Here is a 25,716-nt window from a genome sequence, read left to right as displayed (position 1 = left end):
AAAAAATAAGTTTTTAGAGAAAAACATCCTCTGATTACCATATGAGTATCACTGTATTATCATGTAGTTATCATAACATTGCAGGAAAAAAAATCTGCAGAAAATAATGTTTGATTATCATATCGTTATCGTAACATTATCATATGATACCGAGATGATAATATTTATGGTACCAAGATGATAATGTTATGATAATATATATGATTATGTTAATGATAAAACAGTGTCTGATTATCATGTAAGTATCAGTATATTATCATGTCGTTATCGTAATACTGCAGTAAGACAACTAGATGATAATGAAATATGATAAGACTATGATAATTGGATGATAACGTACGCGAAAATATAACTACAGAGGGATTTATGATAATCAGATGATAACAGAGTAAAATCATAAATATTTTTTAAGCCAGAGTAAAAACATAAATCTGGAGAAAAAAAACGTGAGGTATTTTTTGCAACTTTTCCGTGTTGAGGTAAAATGTGCAAATATTTTTATTTTTGCAGTAAATACCTAAATCTCCCTTTATTTTTAAATTTTTAGCATTTAATAATTAAAAACAATAGTTTATATTTTGAAACAATTCTTTCCAATAAAATTATTTTTATTTATGAGCAATGGGCATTTTATTATGTATTATAATAAATTTTAATAATTGGAAATATTAATGTTTTATGTATTTTTATTCGTCAAAAATAATTTCACGTGACCCTTGAACTTATAAATATCTCATACTATTGTTAATTTTCTTATTAATTTCTTCTATTAAAAATTACTATATAAAAAATTATATTTAATTCTTAATAAAATTTATTATTTTTAAAAATGAAACCGGTAGTCAAATTGGATGGATGATTGATTCACGGTTTAAGGCTGAGTTGGTTCAGTCAACTAATTTGACTGGTATGTACAAAGACTATTTATTTTGAAAAACATTTCTTAATAAATTAAATTTTTTCATTCTTTGATCAATCCAAATTGCAATAAGACTACTGGTGTTTGATATTTAATATTAAAAGTAACTCAATTTTTTTTATTGAATACGATCTTAATTATTATGACAGATCTAAAACAGGGACTTATTTGTTAATAAATTAAGACTAAAATAAGATATTTATATAAAAAAAATTCTTAATTACAAGTGTTAAATAAAAACTTACACTAAAGTAATTAATTTTTCTCATTTACAGGCATAGAAAAAAAACTTACACTAAACTAATTAAGTTCCATTACAAATTGATTTCTTACTTTGAGTTTTTTTTTTTTCAATCTTGTCCTTCAAATCCTTGATAAACTGAGCCATATTTTGCTTTGATGATCCACTGGGCGACACTGCATTTTCCAATATTTTCTTAACACCCTTGATTCTATCCCTAATCGCATCTCTTGATTTTCCACACATCAAACGGTCAATATTTCTTGAAACATCCTCTTTAAAAATCAATTTTCTATTAGTCATATTAATCCCAATTTTCCAATCATCAACCACTAATTTTCTATTAGTGAATTGATCAGTATAAAGAGGGAAACACAATAATGGTACTTCACACCATATACTTTCCAATGTAGAATTCCATCCGCAATGAGTTAAGAACCCTCCGATTGCCCGATGAGTCAACACATTATGTTGACTGCACCAAGGTACGATGATCGAACGGTCAGAAACCTCTTCTAAAAATTCCTGGGGTAACGGATTAAGATCGTCCGAGCTCACGATATCGGGCCGAAGTACCCAAAGAAAGCTCACTTTGCTTTGGGCAAGCCCATTTGCTATCTCGGTTAGGTCATGTTTGGTAATATGAGCATAGCTACCAAATGAAACGTAAAGGACCGAGCGGTCGGGCTGGTCATCGAGCCATCGGTTGCAATCGGACTCGGACCATAGGCTCGTGGCTAGAGTGTTTTGGCTAAAGTCAACAAAGAAAGTTGGTCCGATTGCATAGAATGGGATTTTGTGTTGTAGAGCTGAAATGGTGGTCGGTTCGAGTTCTTGAACCGAATTGCAAATTACAAAATCAGCCTTTTTAGTATCATTGAAGGAGTTAAAAATAATTTGATGACAAACTGAAGTTGTTTCTGTTTCTTGAAGATATGACATTGTGTCCTTTGGTTCAATTCCTTTTACTCCTGGTATGTAATCTATAGTGTCTTCACGACAATCTGATCATAAAATTTATCAAATCTTATTAGCAAATAATTTTTAAAATTCGAAGTAATCTAACAAAAGCGTGCTAGTTAGATCTCAAATTTAATTCAGTTTTCCTCAACTTTAAAAAATCACAAACTTTCCCTTGATTTTTAGGTTTTATATAACTGAAGTTCCTTACAAACAAGATTTTTCAGTTAAAAAAAAATAAATATTACGAAAAATAGTAATTTTTTCAAAATTTAAGGGACAAAACTTTTCATACATTTTTTTTTGCCAGAAAAGATATATATTACCAAACCATAAAATCAGAATCATGAGGATAATAGCAATGAAACAAAAAATATAATATCATATAGGTTTTTGTGGATTAAATACTTGAGTGGTACCAAATTTATGCCTTACATTCCAATTTGATATAAAAAACTTTAATTCATATTAAGGTGGTACCAATTTTATTTTATTTTAAATTTAGAAAATGGTACCCTATCGTTTTCCTTAGAATTAATATCATGCCATCATTGGTTGTCATCGTCATCTAATGTCATCTAACGTAACACCTTATATAACAATATAAGAGTATACTACCACAGATTACTATATAGACTAGTTTTTTGACTGAAATTTTTTGATATATTTCACCTGAAATAAAAATTAAACTTGCGGCATCATTTTAATAGGAAATTTAAATTTTGATACCAAATTGAAATATGGAGCAAATATTTTGTGCTATTTATTGATTTTAACCCAAATTTTGTAAATTGAATATTAAAGAAAAAAAGTTGGACTACATACCTTGACAAGCAAAATGACAATTTAACCTGAGAAGATCCACATGATAATACAAAGTAAACACCAAAGCAGGTTCTGTCCAAAATGAAATATGCAGCAATCCAAATTTATATGCAATTTTTGAAGGCCAAACAAAAAATGTATCAGCAATCAAACAATGCACATCTTCACCCGAAGAAACAATTTCAGCCACGGCCTCCTCAACATGAGCTGAAAAAACATGCAACAAAGCTGCCATAAACTGATCATGGTTCAATGACCTATCGAATGCCACCGGTAACCCGTCGGACACGGTCTTATACCGGATGTCGAGGCCCGATTCACGGGCCTTAGCGAACATGTCGGGTCCGGCCCCGGTTTTTGTTTGGGCTGCCTTAGAGGTTTGGTGGTGGATTGCGTAGGTGTTGATGAAGGTGATGGTGAAACCTTGTGATGCAAGCTTCATGGCTAGATGGGCGGATGGGATTAAATGGCCTTGAAGTGGGTATGGGATGAAGATTGCGTGAGGTTTAGTGTTGAGTGTTTTGTCTTCCATTGTTGTTGTAATAAAAGTTGTGATAGAATATGAGGTTATTTATTTTTATTTATATTATGATTTCATATGAACATGCTAATTTGACCTAGCTTGATGACTGATTTTGCCTTGTTTACGGGTATTTATTTTTTGATGGGTGGTAAGGGGAAACTTTTGGAGTTTCTTGATTTAGGTAATTGATATTTGATTGAAACGTGAATATAGATATGTAGTAGAAAAGATAATGGTCGAAGAAATTCTGAGAAAATAAAAATGAGACAATTAATAAAATAAGAGAAAATAAATTTATCTATCTAAAATTTTAATTATATATCTAAAATATAATAATTAATAATTTTAAAATGCTACTATATATATAATCATCTTTTTGACATTTGCTAAATTTATCCGCGCGCAATCATTTTGGAGATCGATTATTATAGACATCTATGTGTATAAAAGTAATTGTACATGGCGTATGTAATATCACGTTATAATCAAAATTAACTGTAGATATATTTGATAATTGTCGAAAAAATAATAAATATAACAGAACTTTTAAAATATGATACATTTGATATCATGGTTCTTTTCGTCTCTTATTTTCGTGATAATGAGCGAAGATGTAAATTTAATAGAATATTTCATACCAATATGCAGGGGTAGAACTAGCTTTTGTGAAATGAGGGGACGGAATCATATAAATTCTTTTTTGAGCGGCGAAATCCATAAAAATAACTATATTTTTTTGAAAAATAAAAAAATTAAAAGATGTTTTTGTTAAAAATGAAAAATTTGCCTGCCAATGTGGATAAACATTTGAAGGAATATATATCTAAACGAAGGCAAACCAAAAGATGCCAAAATAAGAATCAGGCAGCAGATGCAGCTATACTTTGATTCAATATTGAATGTGAAGAGCCAGTTTCTTGGTTTTGTATATATAGTGACTTCACCAACATGGTCATGTTTAGGACTTATCGGATTGAGGCATCATCTCTATCCGGCCGCCTCACATCACACCACGGGACAAACAAATTTAGAGATTCTAATTGAGTTTTAATTAAAGTTTAATTGCTTTAAAATACATAAATTTTAACGTGTTTTATAATTTTAACTCAAACTTTCAAAACTTTGACAATTAAATACATGGACTATCAATTTTTGCAATTCGATTATATAGGCATTAAATATAGTAGTTTTATAGTGATTTGTTTTTAAAAATATATAATATTATTGTTAAACTTTTACATAACTTTTTTTTTAATTTTATAAATATGTGTTTTTTTATGCCAAGGAGTGAATTGATTACCATTAAATTATTTAAGATTCTGACCAGTTATAATGATCGATTTGATAATTAAAATATACAATTTTTTTTAGTCTAAACTTTTAAAAGCGTCAATTTTAGCCAATTTTTTAGATTTTAATTTTAATTGTAGCTATTTAATTATTGAAATTAAAGTGGGAATAAATCTAAATCTAATGGGACTTCAATTTTTACAAACCGCTACAATTAAAATTAAAAAAGAGTCAAAATTGTTAAAATTGTCCTAAACAAGTCAAAAATGGAAAATATAAAAATAGAAGGAGAAATTATGATATAGAGTTAGTCTATCACGTTATATGTGAACTGAGTCAATCACATTATAATATGTCATTAAAATAAACACTATTGTAATATCACTATTAAAAATATAAAAGATAATAAATAAAATTATAATAATATCAGCATTTTAATAATGTGTTATACTCTCAGTCCAGAATGACCTGATAATGTAATAATTTTTCGTTTATTAAGTATCCTCGTCGTCAAATCGCTAAGGCTGATTGGGCGTCTTTTGATTGGGTAAACCACGTGCTAGTGATGGGACCGCCATCGTCTGAGTTAGCAACCTAACAGAAAAATCAAAGAGTCAAAAATCATCATCACGCGCTTCAATGCCAACAGCCAGCTTTCTTCCCGCGAAAACAAACGGCTCACCATTTCCTTTTCATCTGTAACTCAATCCTTTCTCTTAATTTCCCTTTCAAGAATTTCTCAAAGAGAAAATTAAATTAACCGCCGCGCGATGATCGGCTCCTCCCTCTCGCCGTCGCGGTTGCTCAACGGCGAGAGAGCCGTGGTTATGCTATTCATCGGTTGCATCTTCTTCTCTCTCCCTGTCTCTCTCCTCCTCCACGGCGTCGTTTTATCCGCAGTATCTCTCTTATCTCTTTGCGTAGAATTACGCGCCGAGTCCTCCTCTTCTTCTCTTTCTCAATTCAAAACTAGGTGAAAAACGACGAACTCTCTCAAGTTATTATTTATTTACTGTTATGCTTTGCTTCTATGAAGTTTAATTTTTCCCTAGGGTTGTAACAATTTTATGGTAATTTAGGTTTAATTAATTTATTATCGCTTTTAATTTAGTATTCAACAAGTGATTAATTCGTTAGTTTGCTACATTAATCTGTTTGTACTGTTTTTAGACCTGGTGCTTCGTCGGGGATCTTTTTAGGTGCAGTTACATTACCGGCTGTTATGCTTTCGAAATTGATACAACTTTCAAGAGCATTCTCATTACATCAGATTGAATTTGAAGGTAATTGTTGCTTAATTGTGTTCATTATTAATTAGAAAGTAGCAATCTCTTACTCTATTTATATTGTTGATTAGTCTGCCTGATTTTGCCATAATTCAGCTCACGTGTCTCTATATGTGGCGTTCAACTGTCTATCTATGTATGTCCTGAGCTTCTTTTTTAAATGATTTGATGATAATGTGATTAACTGTAATGTTCAGAGCTTAATTATTTGTCAATGCAATACTGGGCGACTTCTGCTAGCTGCTTCAGTGTACTTATCTTTCTCTGCTGGATCATGTGGCATTCAAATGGCAGTGTGCACCATGCCCAACATAAAGCATGGGATGTTATTTTTAGCTTAAGTTGCATCGTTCTATGTGCAACAATTCTTATTTTGTCCGGTTCTGGTAAGTCTACCATCCTGCAACTAGTGTGCATGTGAAGGGGTTTGTCTTGCTACCTGCTAATTCAATTCCTGTTTATTGTGTTATTCTGATGTATTCTACAGGTATGCAAACTGCAGAGTTGCTGTGGGTGATCGTTCATGGATTCGTAGCAGTGAAGCTAGTGCAGCATCTACTTGATACCTTTCCCTCATGTGCTTCCATAGGTATGGTTAGTGATACACTAACATCATTTTGATTTCCATTTTTTGATAGTTGGTTATCTTAGCTCCTTTAAAAGATAGTCTTAGTTTCATCATTATTATTTAATAATCTCTGTTAGATATATTTTTGGTCGGTCACGACTCGAGGATAACGTGACAAATTAATAATTCGCTAAAAAGTATAAGATAAAACATTTTTGATTACTCATATAGACCTCATGTAAAATATAAATTAATAAGTTCTTATATATTACATAATACATGAATGATTTATGAAGACTTCTTAAGAAATGACTTAATTGTCTTTTGTTGAAATCAATGTCACTTTGAATTGATAAAATAGTACATTGAACAATATACAACAATGAAGCATAATAAATAAAGTGAGAGATTGAATGGTGCTCTGTAAATTGGGTATTTCATTTAGAAAGTAGTTACTTGATTATAAATTTATCTATAAATTAATAAAGTAATAATTAATAAATTATTAATTAATATATAAATTAATAATTTTTAATTTATCGGTTAATTGATTGTTTTTAATTAATAAATTTTGGTGGTCTCAAGGACATTAAGTTATAGAGTTTCAACTATAATTCTGTAACACCATATATGCCAGACAACACTTGTAGTGAATATCTATATATATTATGCCATTTGAGTTTTGAGTTCTGTAATTTGGTTTTGTATTGGACCTCCAGTAACTTATATCATTCTTGTTGCTACCACGATGCATCCATTGCAAGCCTAAAAATGTAGGTAGTTATGAACTGTGGTGAATGTGTGACTTTTAACTAATTTCATATGACCGCATTTAAGATAATTCACAGCTTTATTATAAGATTCTAGCCTGATTAGCTCATTTCTGTGGTGCAAAATACGAGGCATTTTATCAGCAAATGTTATGCAATGTAGTCGGTTTATCAATATGCATTTCTTAAGCGATTAATTGCTGAAGTTAATTTTAGTGCTTATGACCTTACCTTGCGTTTCTATATTTTTAGATGTTTTGATTCTAAAGTTTTCTCTATATTTCATCAAAGGTTTCTCCTGTTCTTTTGAGTAATTGCTCCTGCTCTGTTTATTTCAGGGGAAGCATTTATGGTCACTATAGGTCTCGTTATCTATTTCGGTGACATGTTGGCCTGTACCACTGCAAAGGCTAGTGCCTTCACATGATGTTTTATTATTTACACTGGATTACACCAGGGTTTTCTATGTTAAATGGTGATGAATATTGTTTGAACAGTTTGATGGATACTGGGTTTCATCAAAGGCAGTCCTTGTAGAATCGGAAATCAGAAGAAGTGAGATTAGTACTGTAATTCAGGTTTGATCTCTCAATTGGTGAAACTTTTAAAGAAGATAATCATTATTTGAGAAATTACTTATGAATGAAATAGCTAAATGATATAGGTCGCTCTGGTTCATGCAGGGCCTACTTCTTGGCCTTCTTCTCTTCCCGGTTATCTTCAAATTTGTTCTCCATATGTGGGAGTGCTTTTATTGCGGAACAAACTTTGGAGCAGGGGCATGTAGTGAGAGAGGAAAAGCACTTCTATTTTTTGCTTCTCTCGGTCTTATCATGGTTTTAATTGTTCCTTCATGGATGCAGTTTGTTCAGAATTTTCAAGTGCATCCATTTTTATGGTATTATTTTCTTTCTCCATTGTTCAACCTTGAGTTGTTTGATTTTGATTGTGATGTTATGTGAAAGTGAAAGTTTACTGAAATGAAGTGTTTATTAATATTTCTTCAACATTGAGATCATGCATTGTTTAATTTCACAACATTATTCCTATGTGCTTTTCTTTCTCTTGATGGTTAAGATTGTTGCTGCATGTGTCTAAATTCAGACATGTTTCTGTTATAATTGGCGTATAGACTACTCCTCATAGGCTTGCGAGTTGATTAACAGTTCAATTAGCACTTACATAGTTACATTACAAGCTTTTTTCCTGCTTTGTTCAGATGCACTTTATTTTGAGGTGAATTATTTTGTAATCCTGTCTTATGTAACTTACCATAATGTTTTTGATAATATATATATTATTTTAACAGGGTGATAACCTATGTCTTTTCGGAACCGCTAAAAAGACTTTCATTATGTATTTACTGGGTGTCTGTGATATACGTCTCTGTTCTGAGGTTTTACAGCATATCAAAGAGTAGTAAGATTGAGAGAATTCTTCTTCGAAAATATTACCATCTGATGGCTGTTTTAATGTTCCTGCCCGCTGTTATCTTTCAGGTAATATTGTAGCTGCAAAGCATTATTTCAGATTGTCTTTTTGATTGTGTGTGTTTTTATCATTCTTCTGTCTTCATTAGCTACTCTCCTGACATTTAATCTGTTTTCAGCCAAAGTTTCTTGACCTTGCTCTTGGTGCAGCCTTGGCAGTTTTCTTGACCTTAGAAATCATCCGAGTAAGTACATCAATTATGGAACTTGCACACATATTTTATGCCATCGACTGAAAATGTGAGAAGAAATTTTATATTGTTTCTTAATTGACTAAACTGAAGCTTCTCAGTGCTAAATGCGGTGTATAAGAATTCTGAAAATAGACTTATTTTTAAGAATTCCTGACACTCCTATAACTTATAAGGATTATACCAAAAGTGATTTCATTTTTATGATTTAAAACCATTTTCATTGAAGATTGGAAGTCTTAGTTGACTTATGTCATTTTATTTACATATTTGGAAAGTATGTAAAGAATAAATGCATGATATGCATTATTCTAATATTTTCTTTCCCTCTCCTGTATTTCAGTAACCATATATTTTGTAGCCAGGTATGGAGAATTTGGCCTTTGGGACAACTCATACATCAATTTATGAACGCATTCACTGACCATCGTGACTCTGATCTTCTTATTGTCAGGCATGTCTTGTCATTTACTTTCCAATTAGCTGTTGTGCATATGTTTGATATAAATGACTAACTGGTGCATCTTTTATTTGCAATCACATTGTTTAGCCACTTTTCACTGTTATTGGGATGTGCACTCCCTATTTGGATGTCTTCTGGGTACAATGACAGGCCTCTTGCTCCTTTTGCTGGAATTTTGAGCCTTGGAATTGGGGATACAATGGTGAGCTCGTTTGTCGCTATGTTGGTTACTATCGACATATTTGTGCACACATGCATTTTATTGTATTTCAATCTAGTTTTTTATTAATGAAGTTTTCAAACTATATGTCAAGCGTACATGTGACTGCATTTTCATGCCTAAAATAAATTTAAAGTTGCATAGATAGGAATAGGACGGATCTCCATCTCTAATAAAATTAGGTTCAATCACTTATTACAATATGTAAATAGCTTTTCTTGCCAGATTAGCCTTAAGAAATGTGTTATAAGGAATTTAAATTCTTAAACATCAACTTTTATAATGTTAAGCCTCATTAGGATATGGATTAGTAGTTCATGATATGCAGCACCTTTTCATGATTGGATGATGAAGAGCTTTTTATAAGCATTTCTGAACACTTGCTTGTGACTTTATGTTTAGCATTTTGAGAAAACTTTACTGTCTATTGGACTTTGCTTGATGCTTATGTCATGGAAACCTCCCGACCAGCCTGCCTGATGGCTGTAATCCTCAAAGTTATTCGAATGAACCATGTTTGAATTTGCATATTTTCTGGATTCCTAGAGTGTATTAGAGTTTGAGACACATAATAAGAAAAAAAGTTGTAGCTAGAAGTATTTTCCTGTGGATTGACACTGCTTCTCTAGTTTTTCTGATATTAACCTTCAATTCTTTGCTGTCTCAATTTAGTAGAATTTAATGTTGGTATTCTGATAAGGGATGTAGTTCTTAATCGTATGTCTATATGTTGATATAGAATAGTGAATTTTGTATGTGGGATGCATGTAGTCAGTCGGCAAGAGATCTCTACAGCTCAACGAATGAAATCGTAGTTTTAAAATGTACCTCACTATATGAGTTTTGATACCCGGTGAAATTTACAGTTATTCAGCCATTGTGTTTCCTTCCATATCATTTTTGTATCTTCTAAATATTAACTATGGCTTTGCTCTTATGTGAAGGCATCAATGGTTGGGTACAAATACGGTGTCCTCAGATGGAGCAAAAGTGGGAGTAAGTAGTAAAAAAACTTGAGGATTAGAAGGAATTGAGGATTTATATTTGGTTGGATAATGTTGGGTTTCTTTTTCCTAACATGTTATTAATTATAAATTTGCTAGAGAAAACAATTGAAGGCACTGCAGCTGGTATAACATCTGTCCTGGCTGCATGCTCTGTTTTGCTGCCAATTCTAGCTTCTGCCGGATACATTTTTACCCAGGTCTGTCACCCTCTATCTCTGTCTCTCTCCTTGGAACACAAATAAAATCATGCTTGTATGCAAATAGTTCTAGTTTTCCAAAATGATCAGCTTATCGTCCATTGGATCTAACTTGGAAGCTCTAGCCTATGAATCGCCCTATTGTTTTCGTTAATAGATCTCATCAATATTGACCAATATTTTATAGATTATTTGAATTGCCATTGCATTTAGGGGTGTGAAAAAACCAACCGAAACCGAAATTCCGAACTGAACCGAAAAATTTGGTTTGGTCCGGTTTGAAATTGTAGAATAATTTTGATTGGTCGGTTCGGTTCGGTTTGGTTCGGGGAATAACAAAATTTCAGTCAGTTTTACATGCAAACCGAACCAAAAAAATCTAACCAAACCAAAAAACCGATAGGTTTGGTTCGGTTTGAAAAAAATTCCAAAATTTCGGTTCGTTCGGTTTGGTTTAACCGAATGCACACCCCTAATTGTGTTGTAGAAGCCCATGCTATTTCATGTTTAATTAAAACTCAGTTACTACTCATTTCCTTACCAAATTAGTTAGTGAGAAATGCTTTCTTTGGGTAATTGTCCGGACTAGCCTTGATCTAAATTAATTTGGTATTTTCACGGGAATGTTAGATTTACTTCCCCTTAAATTCGCGATATTCTCATCCCGACTAGCCTTAAGTCTAAACCTCGAGTGTTGTGGTTCACTGGGATCCTTCTCCTCCAGGTCCAGCTCAGCACATTAGCACCCAAGTCGGCTCTGATGCCACTAGTAATAGTTCGGAATCGGATTCAACCGGTTCAATTAATTTTCAGCTTAAACCACCAGTGCAAAATGGTTAACTCAAATTTATTTGGTATTTTCTGTGTAATGCTACACTTTGCCTGCACAAAATACATGAATCTTCTGAATACACATGTTCTTGTTTAGATGAGTATGCTTTTAAGCTTTAATCACACGGTTCAATCTTCAGTTATTTTGTGTGTGCTCCGTGTTCGGAATGTTAATATTTGTCTTCTTCTTGATAAAGAAATAGACTTGTAAAAATCTTCTTACGTGGTTCAATATTAAACTCTTATGTTTATGCATTATTGGATTGTCAATGCACATTTTGATGTTTCGGGTGATATTTTTCGCAGCACTGGGTCTCACTTCTCCTAGCAGTGATTGTGAGTGGTTTATTGGAGGCATATACAGCACAACTTGATAATGCTTTTATACCACTCGTTTTCTACAGTCTTCTATGTTTATAAATCCTCCACCACAATACAAGGTAATTTTAACAGCCTAAATAAATAATTCTAAATGAAAATCCAAAAATCATGTTTTTTAATTTCTTTGAGCAACATATTATAGGTACAAACTAACTTATTCTTGTAGATTAAGAATATTTTGTTGTATGCTCATTCTTTATAGTTTATACTTTGTAGGTTTAGATGCTCTTTGTATCAGTCTTAGGTACGGTATACCATGTTGTTTCTTGTTGTAAAACTATATGTTTTGAGATTATAACACATCATTAAATATTTGAAAAGTTTAATTATTAATAACACATAACTGATATAAATTTAATAATGTATTGTAATTTTATTTATTAGCTCTGTCCACGAGTGACATAATGGACAAAGTCCATGTAATTTTCTTTTTGATCTTGTGAGGACGGGCTGTTGGATGCCCACCCGTAGGATGATGAATCATGCAGTAGGCAATTTTTGTTTGTTATTTCATACTGTGTTGTATTCGTCTAAACTCAAAATATTGTAATTTGTTTTGAAATAGTAGTGATTTGTTCATTGTACATCATCGAGTATCGGGTAGATTGAGATGTTCAGTGGTTTTTCTGAGATAATACCATCGACATGTTTAATAAATTTATTTAAATGAATCAAATAGTAATTGTGAAGATGCAATTTTTTTTAATATGAATTAAATTCATTATATACCAATTATTAATTATTTGTTAGAGAGACCTGATGTTTGTTAGAGAGTCAAGAACTAGTATGTGGTTGGTAGATATCATATGAACCGAACTAACCGAGAAACCAATCGAATTGAACCGAACATTGTTGGTTCGGTTTATTTATTTTGGAGAGACAAGACGTGGTTGGTATATAGGAATTTTGTCTTCTAATTTAGGGGGGTGCACTGAATCGAACTAACCGAAATACCAAAATTGAATCAAATTAAAAATGGTTGGTTAGGTTTATGTATTTCAGAGAGACAAGAAGCATGTGGTTAGTGGATAGGAATTCTGATGTTGGGAATGTGAAGACCTGATGGAACTCATCCGGTCTCTTTGCTTATGAAAAAACGCAAATGATAACTGATTAGACATTTTAACCTTTGCTATAAGATAAGGAGCTAGGCCATCTCTAATTTATATCACTAATATTAGTATGATTTATATATCACGATAGTACATATTTATACTATTTTATAATTTAAATTTATTTTACATTAATCAAATAAGTATATGTTTATCGTTATTCATTAATAATAAATGATAAATAATTTATTAAAACATATTTTATTAATTGATAAAGTTGATTAATTAAAATTCGTGATTTATAACAATTGATTTTAATGTTCATATCATAGGTTAAAATTATTATACTAGAAAAAAATATTATAAAATAAATTAAATTGAGTCATAAAAAGAGTAAACATGGAGTATAAATGTGAATTAAATTCTTTAAGAACTGAAAAAAATATATTTTTAAATAGAAAAAAAGGCCTAACTTATTAATGGCAAATTGCAATACTATAGTATCACCACTCCAAATTAATGCGAGGTTGTAGGGGTATGTAAAAAGCAGAAAATTAAAATTAGAACTGACTTGACTGTTGGAATATACTAAAAGCAGTAGAAATAAAAATATATTTGGCGGCCTCTTGCGGCTGACAAGCTTAAATGTTAAACTTTGTTAAGGTCGTGAGATCAATTCCTCTTACAATATTTTAGAAAAAAAATGGATTAATGGCCTTTTGAACCTGCTTGTAGCTTAAGCTCTCTGTCTCAAACAATTTTTGTCTTGGTTAAAAAGATATTTGAGCAAGAACATTACATTTGAATGTGATTTTTCTGCTAATCGAAGCAGCCCTTATGTAGACTGAAGATCGTTCATAGACATGATACTATTTAAGATTATAGGAGCTTATTTTCATAATTTATTGATAGTTTCATAGTTTGCATTAAGAGATCACCGGGAAATTTGGTAGCTCATATATTAGCCAGAGTGTCAGATTTTATGACTAATGTCGACTATTGAAACTTTAATGGTTCTCTAAAAATAGTTTCATATCAATATAGATATTTATGGCTGCTTTTTTAACCTTTTGTTCGACAAACCTTTATTGACTAGAACTAGTTATTGTATCTTTATAATTTTAGTATTTATACTCTTACAGTCTTACTGATATTTTCAAGTTCAATATGTTAATTTATAGTGCAACTTCAGTAATTTAATTTATTTCTCATAATTTATAAGAAATACATAATAAATCAAAATTTAGATACTAATAAAAAAATATTATACAAATAATTTAAGCTGAAATAAAAATAATAAGAAAATATGGAAGATTAATTAATTGAAAATTTAATTGAAAATAATAACTTGATATTTTGAAATAATTTTCAAATTATCAAATATTACCGACATGATGATAATGACAATAGAAATAACATTCTAGTGCCAAAACTTAAATATCATTCAAGTACCACCTTTGCATTTTGTGGGGGCAATTCGACAATTTGTTTGTTATTTTTGGATGTTTTTAATGCTTCTCTCCCTATATTTCTCTTTTCACTTTTTCCCCTTATGTTTTCACTTTTTCTAGAGCCCACAAAGAATTTTTAAAGAGATATTTCATGGCGACTCATCACTCATAAAAATTCGACCGTTGAATTTTTTTAGTTATAAAATAATAGAGTATAATATAAATAATATTCTTTCCTTGCCAATCAGGTGTAAATCCAAAATTCACACACTCTCTTGTCTTTTCCCGTCCCATAAAAATAACAAATTTACGGCTTAATTATTTAACATAGTATAAATGAGGTTCTTTTAGATCCACTATATAATCTTTTAATTATTACTTAATTTTTTTATTATTAATTTTTTCACATTATTAATGCGTTATTGATTTGTTATATGAATGACACGCTGCAACGGTTGCATACAATAATTTTTTTTTAAATAAGGAGTCTTTCCCTGTAAAATAATATACATGAGTTGCTTCCAATAACAAACATCAAAAAATAAATCATCATATCTTAATTTGATGAAAATCATCAAATATACTAACAACTCCGATAATAATCATTAAATCTAACACCAAAAAGTATTTTCCTTTCAATATTTTAATTATTTTTAACTTTAATTTTTTATTCAATTTTTTTACCGATTATTCCCATAAATCTATTTATTTTTGCATATTCATCCAATTAACAGATATAATATTAACTTTTTAATTTTTTTTATTATAAAAACATATCTTATTTAAAACTTGATATATAATAAAACTACTAAAACTAAATATTAGATTAATTTATTTAAATTAAGACAATAAAAAGCTAAAATTACCTAATACACAATTACTATCACAAATACAATATTGCATCCATAAATGCTCTATTAATGCATTACGAAGTTCAACATAAGCATTTTTATCCTTTTTTTTTTTGGAAACGTGGGCAGTACCACGATATTTATTGAAAAGCCTCACTTATGGCGGAGAAAAACCATGGTTACAAGAAAAAAAAGAGTCATAAAACTCCTCAAAGAAAACTCAAACAACAATTAATGCCTATAAAAATGTAAACCGCATTTATCTTGAAATATAAAAAGATGTAACAACATCGGGTAATTCAGAGATTGAGAACATTCGTACACAACTAATCTGATGATCAAACTTTAAAAGCGCATCTGCCAACATGTTTCTTTCTCTAAAAATATGCTAAAAACAATCATTAATCCAAGGAATTTGAATCTTATTGTTGATTGCATCTACCAAATTTTTTGAATCATATTCAAAAAAAGTAGTGGTGTTCAAAAAATGAGCATATGCTTCTCTTTCAACCAGTTCATCTATTATCGTCTCTTAAAATTATTCATGTGATGTTTTTATATTTTAATTTTTATATTTTAATAAAAATATATGATTAAAGTATCTTAATATTGATGTGTCAAATTATCCATAATAGTATAATAGTATAATATTTAGGCCTAATGTCTTAAAAAAACCCCGACCTTTTAGCCCCTTTTCAATCATACCCTGACGTTGAAAATTTGTCAATTTTACCCTATTTTGCATTTTTGTGTTTCAATTGTACCCTGAAAAATTAAATTAACGTCTTTTGCGTTTGAAAATTTGTTTAAAACATTCTCCATGTCTCGCATATATTGATTGTATATTTTTAAAATTTATTTAAATTTAGTTAAATTAATTAAGAATTTAAATTAGCGTTAATTTGATTATGGTTTTTAGTTAGTTTTTAAAAATAAAGGACTTATTTGTACTTTTTTGAATAAAAAAGAATTTTATTTCATGTTTAGACTTAATTAATTGAATGATTTCATCATTTAAGTAAAGAAATTAACAAAAATTAAAATATTGGGGTACAATTGAAAACGGAAAATTCAAAAGTGGGTAAAATTGACAAATTTTCAACGTCGGGGTGGAATTGAAAAAAGTTTAAAGGTGAGGGGTTTTTGAGTGATTAGGCCTAATATTTATTTATGCTTAATTTTTTAATCAAATAAAGTTTTTAATTAAATAAAAAATAAACTATAAATACCAAATTGTAACTTAACCAAATAATAGAGGGGGTAATGTCATAAAAATTCACCAACTTTATATGTTTTCTCAATTTAATCACGTTCTTTAAAACTTCTCATAAGAATACACCAACTTTTATTTTTTTTCCAAATTCATACACGGTGTTGACGTGGCATTCATTCATTGGTGCAATTTGCTGAGGTGTAAGTCATTTTTAACCAATGAATGAGTGACACATCAGCACCGTTGTAGACACCTATTTTCCGGACAGGTAAAAAGTGATAAGGGACTGAAGCGTACAATGATGATTTTCAGAGAAATTTGTCTGGGTGACAAGCTATTGATTTGCTTGTTGGAATCTAAGCGAGCGAAATTTGCGCATAGCTGTAAACTTGGAGGATCAAAACGTAATTAGGCATAAATAATTTATAAAAATCCAAAGAAATTGTAGTCTAAGTCTAAAAATTGGAGTAATTGCAATATTTTAAAAGTTTATGGGCCAATTTACAAGTTTTACGGGCTAATATTGACCATACCCAAATCCTTAGGGGACTAGGAGCATTTTTTAACACTTTCGGGCACCAAAATCAACTTTTAGACACCCTTTGCTTAACCATCAAGTTTTAATACGGGATTTAATTAATTAAATGAAGTTTAACTCAATCCAAATACTTAAAACCTCACTTCACACGTTTTTAATCACCTAGGACTCTAGCAAACCCTAACCCTAAATTTAGCCCTATAAATACTACTGTTAATCAGCCTAGCCAAAGGTCGGACCAAAAATACACAAACCCTAGAAGCTACAATTCGACCTCCCCCCTAAAAGCCATAGCCGAATCGTTACACACACACACCACACATAAATCGCACTTCTCGCCAGCAAACGAGTCAAGGACTCAGACCGGTACCTCTGAGGACTCTAATATTCTTCCCATCACTTTTTGCCATGTTTGTTTAGAATTGCTAGATTTCATGTTTTTAGAGTGCATGTTTAGGCTATTTTACTCCAAATTGCTTAAATAATGCTTTTGCCATAACTGCTGGTTTTAATAATATTGCCATGATTGCCATGAAAACTGACTAGAAAGCATTGTAATAGTTGAATTAATATGTTTTGTATGTTTAATTCCAGAAATCCAAACACTATAATTACTTAGAACGCATGTTTAGGTTAATTACAAGCCTATTTGCTATAATATGTTTAATTCAATAACTACTGCATTTTGATAGTTGTGATGCTGTAAATCACCTCCAACACTCCTTACTGTCATATTTAGAATGTTTGATTCTTTTTTATACCTTTTGAGTTGGCGCCATGCTCATCCATTTCTCAGCCTTCCAGAATCGCTTCCAGATCCTTCCAAACTCGATCCAAACTTCCAAACGCGTTTTCGGGCTCGTTCGGGCTTGGAATCAGGCCTGGTTTGAATCCATATGTAGATAATTAAGTGTAGATTAATATTTTGTAATGGAACGGGAAAGAATCGATGTGAAACAGACACAGAAGTCCAGTAATGTAACATAGTGTACAAACCGAGCCCACGAGTCTGAGGCCCAGTAAACCAGCAACTTCCAGATCCGATTCCGGGATCCAAACTCGGAATCAAATTTGAATCAAACCAGTAGAACCGGATCGATGAGACACACAACTCTCGTTATCTGACCGAGAGCCCATTCCGACCAGACCGATGGTCAAAACTCGTGCGAGTGCCAGACACTCAAAAAGTCAACGAGGTCTAAAAGTATCTACAACCTTACATGTATACCAACTGTACATGGGCCAGTTTGCAATATTTATCGATTTCTAAAAGCATACCAAATTAAATATTAAACAGGTTAAAGGACTAGTCACATAAAATTAGCCGAATAATATAATTCCAGCCAAGTCACTTAGACATTTTATGACTACCACGAAAAATAGTAACGGTTGTATAAGTCATTCAAGATCACCTAAACAAAATAAATCAATCAAACGTTTACATCCGATTTAGGGTTTGTGCATGTAATCAATCCAGACCAGCCAGACTTATGACTATTTGCTAAAAACCTCTAAAGTTAGATGTATGTTTAGTAGTACCTGCTACCTGCCTCAAATGCCAGTCCAGATCGAGTCATATGCGCATCAAACATGTTTACTGCTTTCATACATGTTTATTTACAGATTTCATATCCCGTTAACTGTATATATTGTTGAGATGAGAATAAAACGAATATGTCCAGTAAATAAAGCCGATAACAGATAAGTCAAGCACAAGAGTCTCGGGGAGGTCCATGAACCCTAATCTTTGGTTTGATGCATGATAACCTTACCAGGGGCGAGTAAGGTTATCTCGTCGGTTAAAAGGCAGTTCCTAGTTAAACTAGGCGGCGACTCCATTTTTCAAACCATTTCCCAATCGAGAAGTCAGCCATAAGCCTTGGGCGAGCGGCCTCTGAACCTCGCTCCGCTCATAACCGTGTATAAATTTGATTAAATAATTAGATAATTAATATAAATGTAAAATAAAAAGAAGAAATTTAATTTTTACATATCGTTATACTATAAATTATAATTTTTTTGGATAGATTTAATCACTACATTATTTGTGGACAGAGTCAATTTTTTCGTGTCATTAAATAATGAAATTAATGTCATTTTATTTGTTAACTTTTTAATATATGTAATAATATGGTCTAAAATAATTGGCTCAGTACACAGATGATGTGGTGGACCGAGTTTATTTAAAAAAAAATCAAAAAAAAATGAATCAACACATAATAAAAGGAAAAGTTACAGAAAAATTCAAAAAATAGAAAAATAATTACAAAAATTATGTACTTTCAGAAAAGCTAATAAAATTACGTAATAGGTTTTCACTTTTTACGTACCGTATCAGAGATGTATTGACAACGTATCAAATATGTATTAAAAACATATTTTTTTATAGTATAAACAAGTATGTAAAATGTATAAAGTTTCTATATTTTAGGTAAAATTAATTTTTTTTTATTTAGTATATATTTGTATAAATTAAGTGATTTTTTAGCATAATTTTGTTATTATCCCATAATAGAATGAATAAATAAATAAATAAATGACCGAAACGGTTCATGAATAAAAATGTAATTTTTATTGGGTTAATGAATTTTTTTTTTATAAGGCTTAATTCCTTAAAAAGACCCCACCTTCCATTTTTTTTTCGTTTATACCCTGACCTTGTAAAAACACCATTTGTACCCAATTTTGAGTTTTTATGTTTCATCTCTACCCAAAAGCATTAAATTGTACTCTTTTCATTTGAAAAAGAGTTTAAAACAATCCTTCATTTTTAACTTATATACTAATTAGATATTAAAGTTATTAATAGTACAAAAATACCATCTTCTTCAAAAAATTAAAAATAATAATAATTTTTTTTAATTTTTTTTTAAAATAATTCCGAATTTTTTGTTTATTTTTTTAATTTTTTTAGTTTTTTTTAAAAATGTTTCTAACAAAAAAATTAAAATTAAAAATAATAATAATTTTTTTAATTTTTTTATTATTTTATATAATTAAAAAAATTAATTAATTATTTGGATATATTTGATCATTTTTTAAGTTTAAGGATTTATTTGTATTTTTAAAAATAGAAAAAAAGTATGTTTTAACTCTTTTCTAAATGAAAAGAGTACAATTTAATGCTTTTGGGTAGGGATGAAACATAAAAACCCAAAATTGGGTACAAATGGTGTTTTTACAAGGTCAGGGTATAAACGAAAAAAAAATGCAAGGTGGGGGTTTTTTAAGAAATTAAGCCTTTTTATAATAAGGTTACTTGAAAGTTTTTTTGATTAAAAAAAAAAAGACAAATCTATGATGAATCTAGCAGTTCTGCTTATATTTTGCCGACAAGAAAAAAATAGAAAAAGAAAGGCAAAGCTTATTTTAAGTTGCCACGACACTCGTATTCTCTGGTTAGCAACACATTAGTTTCCTACCAATCGGAAAGGAAAAGGAAGCGGGCGGCCAATTGCTTGCCACCGTCGACTAGAGATCTATCCAAAATAAAATACTAACTATTTATAGTCATATTATATACTCTCAGTAAACCCTCTAATAATTAATACAATAAATTAATAATTTTAATAATTAATAGAAAATTAAGGGAACCAACTTCGTTCCATATCGGATAATTAATAATTCTATTATTTAATAATTAATAAAATTTAAAATATATTTTATATAAATATTAATTATTAGAGAGATTTTAAAAAAATTGTATAATAATTGATGATTTATTTAGCGCGATACTAACCTTGATTTGTAAGGTGGAAGCTGAAATATCATCAAATTATGATTTTCTTGTTCATTTAAAAAAAATTCAAAAAAAGTTATCAAATGAATAAGTAAAAACAAGTGAAACATCTCGAATACAAAAAGATATTTGAAGTTATGTTATTTTATGAATACATCTTTTTAATTATTTTTTGATTTAATATCAAATGGACTAAATAGAAAATTATTTCTTTTGAAATGAATAATTGTGAAGTGTATTTAGTTAATTTTTTTACAATATAATAGTAATATCAAGTCTATAAATGTAGATGCTCTAAAATATATTTTATAATTTTTTCTATATAAATTCAATAAATTAATAATTTTAATAATTAATAAATTTTTGATCCACCATGTATACTAATTATTAGAGGGTCGACTGTATACAATAAACTAATAAATTATTTTAGAATCAAAATTTAATATTTATTATTAATTTGTTATAAATAATATGCGTATGTGCGTGAGGTTAGTGTTTTTCTAAATAAAAAATGGTAAGATAATTGTCAAGATTTAAAGTTTATGTTGTAATTGCAATTCAGGATAAAAATTGTATATTAACTTGCAATTAACTCTTATTAATTTCATCATAGTTACAATTATACTTAGATCATGGTAAACGTTCGTATTTGGAACGAGCCCAAATAGGATTAAGACCATAAAAGAATTCCATAATGGGGAGTGTTTAAAGCGGTTGGTATTGAACACTTTTCATTGTGAATGCTCAATACTTATTAAGTGGTTGGTATATACTAACCATTCAATAAAAGACCCACTCCTCTTTTTTACTTGTTTTGTTTTTTTTTTTTAAATTATATTTAATGTAATAAATAAAAATGTGGAACTTTATTAGTTTACTTTTTAAAGTCTAATTATTGTGGAGATTGTATATTCTCTATGATCCATAATATTTATCGCATTTGGCTTTAACACAAGAATTAAGAAAGTAATTAATATGTCTTAATTTATAGACATATTTACCAAGTTATCCCTATCTTGAAACTTGTTAATATTTATGATTAGTATTATTGTATTCATTCAATAAATTAGTTGGAGGCAAACTTTAAAAAATAGCAATTAATGCTCTCTAGATATACTAAAGTGACAAATATTATGAACCAACAAAATTTCTCAAATGCGACGAATATTATAAACCGAAGGAAGTAATAAATATGAATTTAATGAAGAGTTGACGTGGTATGACTATCAGATTTAAAAATAATGTCACGGCTGCTCTAATTAATTTTTCCTAAAAGATTCAATTTTTTTATAGGCCGCATACTTCTCAATCAATCAATTTGTGAAAAGAAAAACACAAAACTAATTTTATCAGTTTACGTAAAGACTTTATATATATAATTCTCACATACATATCAGTTATATACATTCAATAGCAAAATTTAAATAGTGTAACATATATTAAATTTTTATTTATTAAATATAAAATATTTAAAATATATGTCAATTATTAAATTAAAATGTATAAACATTTATATCTCTTATAATGTATAAATTTTATTACATAGTACTGTCATGTGTCACTTTTCAAAGTAGAAAATCATGGTATATATATATATATATATCTCATTAGAAATAAGATAGTGAAAAGAATGAAATAAATTGAAAAGGCCGATATAAGAGTGTAAATGAGATGCACTACTCTTGATTGATTTTTAAAAAATTGATCTTAAAAGTTTGATTCCACGAACTCTGATCAAATTTAATCTTGAACCTAGCTCGAATATTAGATAAAATAGCTCGTGAAACTTGTGACCCTAAATGATCATAAATAAGTCTCTTACACACATATAAAAATAATAATTTATTTGTTATTATATTGATTTTTATACAGCTTAATTTTAGAGGTATATCATTTTAATTGGTTGAATTCTATATTATGACGGAAAAACAATTTAAATATATCACATATGATAATGTTTTTATAATTATTATTTTTATTAAACTTAGGTAAAATATTATTATCTATCTTCAACTATGTCTCGTTTGTTAGATATATAATAATTTTAAAATGTTATCATTTTTGTCCATCATATTTTCAAGCGTTGCCAAATATATTCATGCTTAGTTTTTAGCTGACATGGTACAATGTTGTATATGCAAAATATGATAAATTTTGTACTCGTAGACATTTAATACGTCATTGCTATCTCTAAATAAGTTGTGAGTATATGTTTAACAAATATCGAAAAAAATGAATCAATCTGCTGGTAAAATTTAAAAATTATGGCATATTTGACAAATGTATCATAATTGTGAATAGATAAAAACATTTTGCCTTAAATTTAAACTTAAACTTATTCGAGTTCGAATAGTATGAATATTGTTCGACTTCAAATTTAATTTGAAAATTTAAGTTCATTTGAGTATAAATTTAAGACCATTCGAACTTAAATTTAGCATAACTTGTCTTATCTGCGTTTACAACTCTAAAATTACAAGAAGCACAAATTAGAAGCTTTAGATCAAATTGCAAATTACTTATGTCAATAAAAGAAGATATTTAACAAGTATATATATATATATATATATATTAGAATTTAGAAGTAACTTTTTGAGAAAATTAATGAAAGAGATACGTTGAGCGATTTGGTCACATGCAATGGTCTCCTAGCTATGTTAAATAGTATGTTCAACGTTGTTCTCTTCCGATCCTCATCTTTCCCTCTACGTCCTTGTCAATTTAACTCCATGCAAACCCTACAATCTCCATGCAAACCCTACAATCTCTATCTGTCATCACCAAGAATCCAATATAAATTGAAAGCTTCAACCCAAAATATACAGAAACACAATCAAAACCTAAAGAAACATCAACCCTAAATATACCATCAGAAATGGAGCAAAAGAAGAACGGTATATTTAATGCAGCAGTAAGAATGGTGCAAAAGAGTGTTGTATCTGGTAAAAGATCGTCATCAGATTCTTACTGTTATAATGAATTTGTCCCAGTTGATGTTGAAGAAGGACATCTCGCAATTATAGCTACGGATAGAGAAGAAAGCAGAAGATTTGTTGTTCCATTAGGGTTACTGAATCATCCTATTTTCTTGAATCTTTTGGAAAAAGCAGCTGAAGAATATGATTTTGACTGTGATGGTATAGTTACAGTTCCTTGTAAGCCAAGTGAGTTTCAGAAGATATTGGCTCAATGGCATTCGCAAATATGGGGTCTTCGAGTTTAGGTTTTATTACTTTTTTATTTAACAATCGGAAGATTAGAAAGTTCGAACTTGAATCTTTCAAATTTGAACATAATATATCTCTAATTACTTGGATATAAAGTCGGGGTGAAAAAAATCTGCAGTCAGTAAACTATAGATTTTTTACACTTTAATTATTATCGTTCTATTTTTTATATTTTAATAATCCAAACTTTTCCTTTTCCAACAACGGAAGGTTATTACCTAAGTAGCACAGAAACGGAAACGGGAAACGGAAACGATACGAAACAGACACGGAGAAACGAAAGTTTTTCAAAATGAAGGATACGAAACGTGGGGGAAACGTGTAAATAACAAAAATGTAGGGATATATTTATAAAAATATTATTTAAATATTTATGATAATTAACAAAATAATTCATTTTAATATACTAAATATTTAAAAATTTATAAATATATAAAAAAATATAATATAATTCAACACAAATAAGTATATTTGATGTATTGTGGGCAATGCGAATGTAAAATTTATCGTTAACTAGTTAGATATTTTTTATTTGTAGGTAATAATTTTAAATTTGTTTACAAATTTTTAATTTTTATTATTTACGGAAACGGCTCAAAACGTTTCGTACGGGTGTCCAAGAGTTTTTGGTTTCCGAAACGGAAAACGCAATTTTGTCGAAATTTTCGTACCTATTTCTTAGGTTATTACTCTATTAATTCAAATGAATTATCACTTATGTGAGGAAATAATGTGGCATTCAATTTTTTTGTTGCCACATAAGCAATTAACGGCGGGAATTGTTAATATAATCTTCCGTTTTTAGAAAATGCAAGCTGGCTTATTAAAATCTAAAAAATAAAACGAGGATACACAATGTAAGAAATCTAAAGTTCAGTAACTAAGAAAAGAAAGTTCCTACAAGTTTGAATAGGTTAAGTTTCCTATTATAGTTTTTATATTTTTATTTCATATGCTGGTAATCGTCAAATCAAACTTTACTAACTAAATAATGCATATTGTAAACCTTTAAATGAGATGCATTTATATTGTAGAATATTTTTTTTCATCAAAAAAAATATTCTATTTTTCTATACATTTATATAATTGGAAGGAGATAATTATACTTGGTGGATCTAATTGTGATTGATTGGTGAATTAATTATTGACCGAAATCAGTTGAGAATGGAAATATCCGAAGCTCTAACCTAAATCCATAAATGGCTGATCAGTTTTATTGAAAAAAATTTGTTTGTATTATAATTTGAATTTTCATATTATCTATTTTGAAATAAAAAAAATTAAATTTAGATTGATATTTTCTTTTTAACAAGTTCAGCTTCGAATTTGAGTTTTAAATTCAAAATTATTAAAATTTTGATGTATTCAAAAAAGATTGAGATTCCCTCAAGTTCAAATGAAATTGAGAGGGTTATGTTCACGATCTACACCGTTCATTATAAAATGAACGGTGTAGATTAATTTAATTAAAATTGTGCATTTT

General features: G+C 29.6%; 3 protein-coding genes across 5 annotated transcripts; 2 read left to right on the top strand and 1 right to left on the bottom strand.

The window, feature by feature from the left end:
- Nucleotides 1–1,163: 1,163 nt before the first annotated feature.
- LOC126680862 (UDP-glycosyltransferase 86A2) lies at nt 1,164–3,522 on the bottom strand. Its single transcript, XM_050376122.2, has 2 exons — nt 2,946–3,522; nt 1,164–2,164 (listed from the first exon to the last, which is right to left on the bottom strand). The coding sequence occupies exons 1-2, from the start codon at nt 3,475–3,477 to the stop codon at nt 1,224–1,226; spliced, it is 1,473 nt and encodes a 490-aa protein (XP_050232079.1). The 5' UTR covers nt 3,478–3,522; the 3' UTR covers nt 1,164–1,223.
- Nucleotides 3,523–5,327: 1,805 nt separating this feature from the next.
- LOC126665306 (dolichol kinase EVAN) lies at nt 5,328–12,853 on the top strand. Of its 3 annotated transcripts, none has more exons than XM_050358066.2 (15): nt 5,328–5,731; nt 5,929–6,041; nt 6,242–6,430; nt 6,532–6,633; nt 7,721–7,791; nt 7,880–7,960; nt 8,066–8,280; nt 8,692–8,881; nt 8,992–9,057; nt 9,429–9,517; nt 9,614–9,728; nt 10,691–10,742; nt 10,850–10,950; nt 12,088–12,221; nt 12,547–12,853. In XM_050358066.2, the coding sequence occupies exons 1-14, from the start codon at nt 5,529–5,531 to the stop codon at nt 12,199–12,201; spliced, it is 1,701 nt and encodes a 566-aa protein (XP_050214023.1). In that variant the 5' UTR covers nt 5,328–5,528; the 3' UTR covers nt 12,202–12,221; nt 12,547–12,853. The 3 variants fall into 3 exon arrangements, with proteins under 3 accessions (XP_050214023.1, XP_050214022.1, XP_050214021.1); XM_050358065.2 differs by lacking the exon at nt 12,547–12,853 and adding an exon at nt 12,379–12,482; XM_050358064.2 differs by lacking the exon at nt 12,547–12,853 and having other exon boundaries at nt 5,329–5,731; nt 12,088–12,315.
- Nucleotides 12,854–23,881: 11,028 nt separating this feature from the next.
- Nucleotides 23,882–24,229, top strand: LOC126674793 (auxin-induced protein X10A). The gene has a single exon (XM_050369306.1). It carries the CDS (start codon nt 23,882–23,884, stop codon nt 24,227–24,229), a length of 348 nt encoding a protein of 115 aa, XP_050225263.1.
- Nucleotides 24,230–25,716: the final 1,487 nt, after the last annotated feature.

Source organism: Mercurialis annua, linkage group LG1-X (genome assembly GCF_937616625.2).
Source record: "Mercurialis annua linkage group LG1-X, ddMerAnnu1.2, whole genome shotgun sequence".
Lineage (NCBI taxonomy): Eukaryota > Viridiplantae > Streptophyta > Magnoliopsida > Malpighiales > Euphorbiaceae > Mercurialis > Mercurialis annua.
Note: the sequence above shows the minus strand (reverse complement) of the source record. Positions and strands in the feature narration are given on the sequence as shown.

Coding starts and splice junctions, on each gene's coding strand:
- LOC126665306 (XM_050358066.2), top strand. CDS start 5,529: ATGATCGGCTCCTCCCTCTCGCCGTCGCGGTTGCTCAACGGCGAGAGA. Junction 5,732..5,928: donor CTTTCTCAATTCAAAACTAG/GTGAAAAACGAC, acceptor TACTGTTTTTAG/ACCTGGTGCTTCGTCGGGGA. Junction 9,729..10,690: donor TTGGAATTGGGGATACAATG/GTGAGCTCGTTT, acceptor TCTTATGTGAAG/GCATCAATGGTTGGGTACAA.
- LOC126680862 (XM_050376122.2), bottom strand. CDS start 3,477: ATGGAAGACAAAACACTCAACACTAAACCTCACGCAATCTTCATCCCA. Junction 2,165..2,945: donor TTGTCATTTTGCTTGTCAAG/GTATGTAGTCCA, acceptor TTTTATGATCAG/ATTGTCGTGAAGACACTATA.
- LOC126674793 (XM_050369306.1), top strand. CDS start 23,882: ATGGAGCAAAAGAAGAACGGTATATTTAATGCAGCAGTAAGAATGGTG.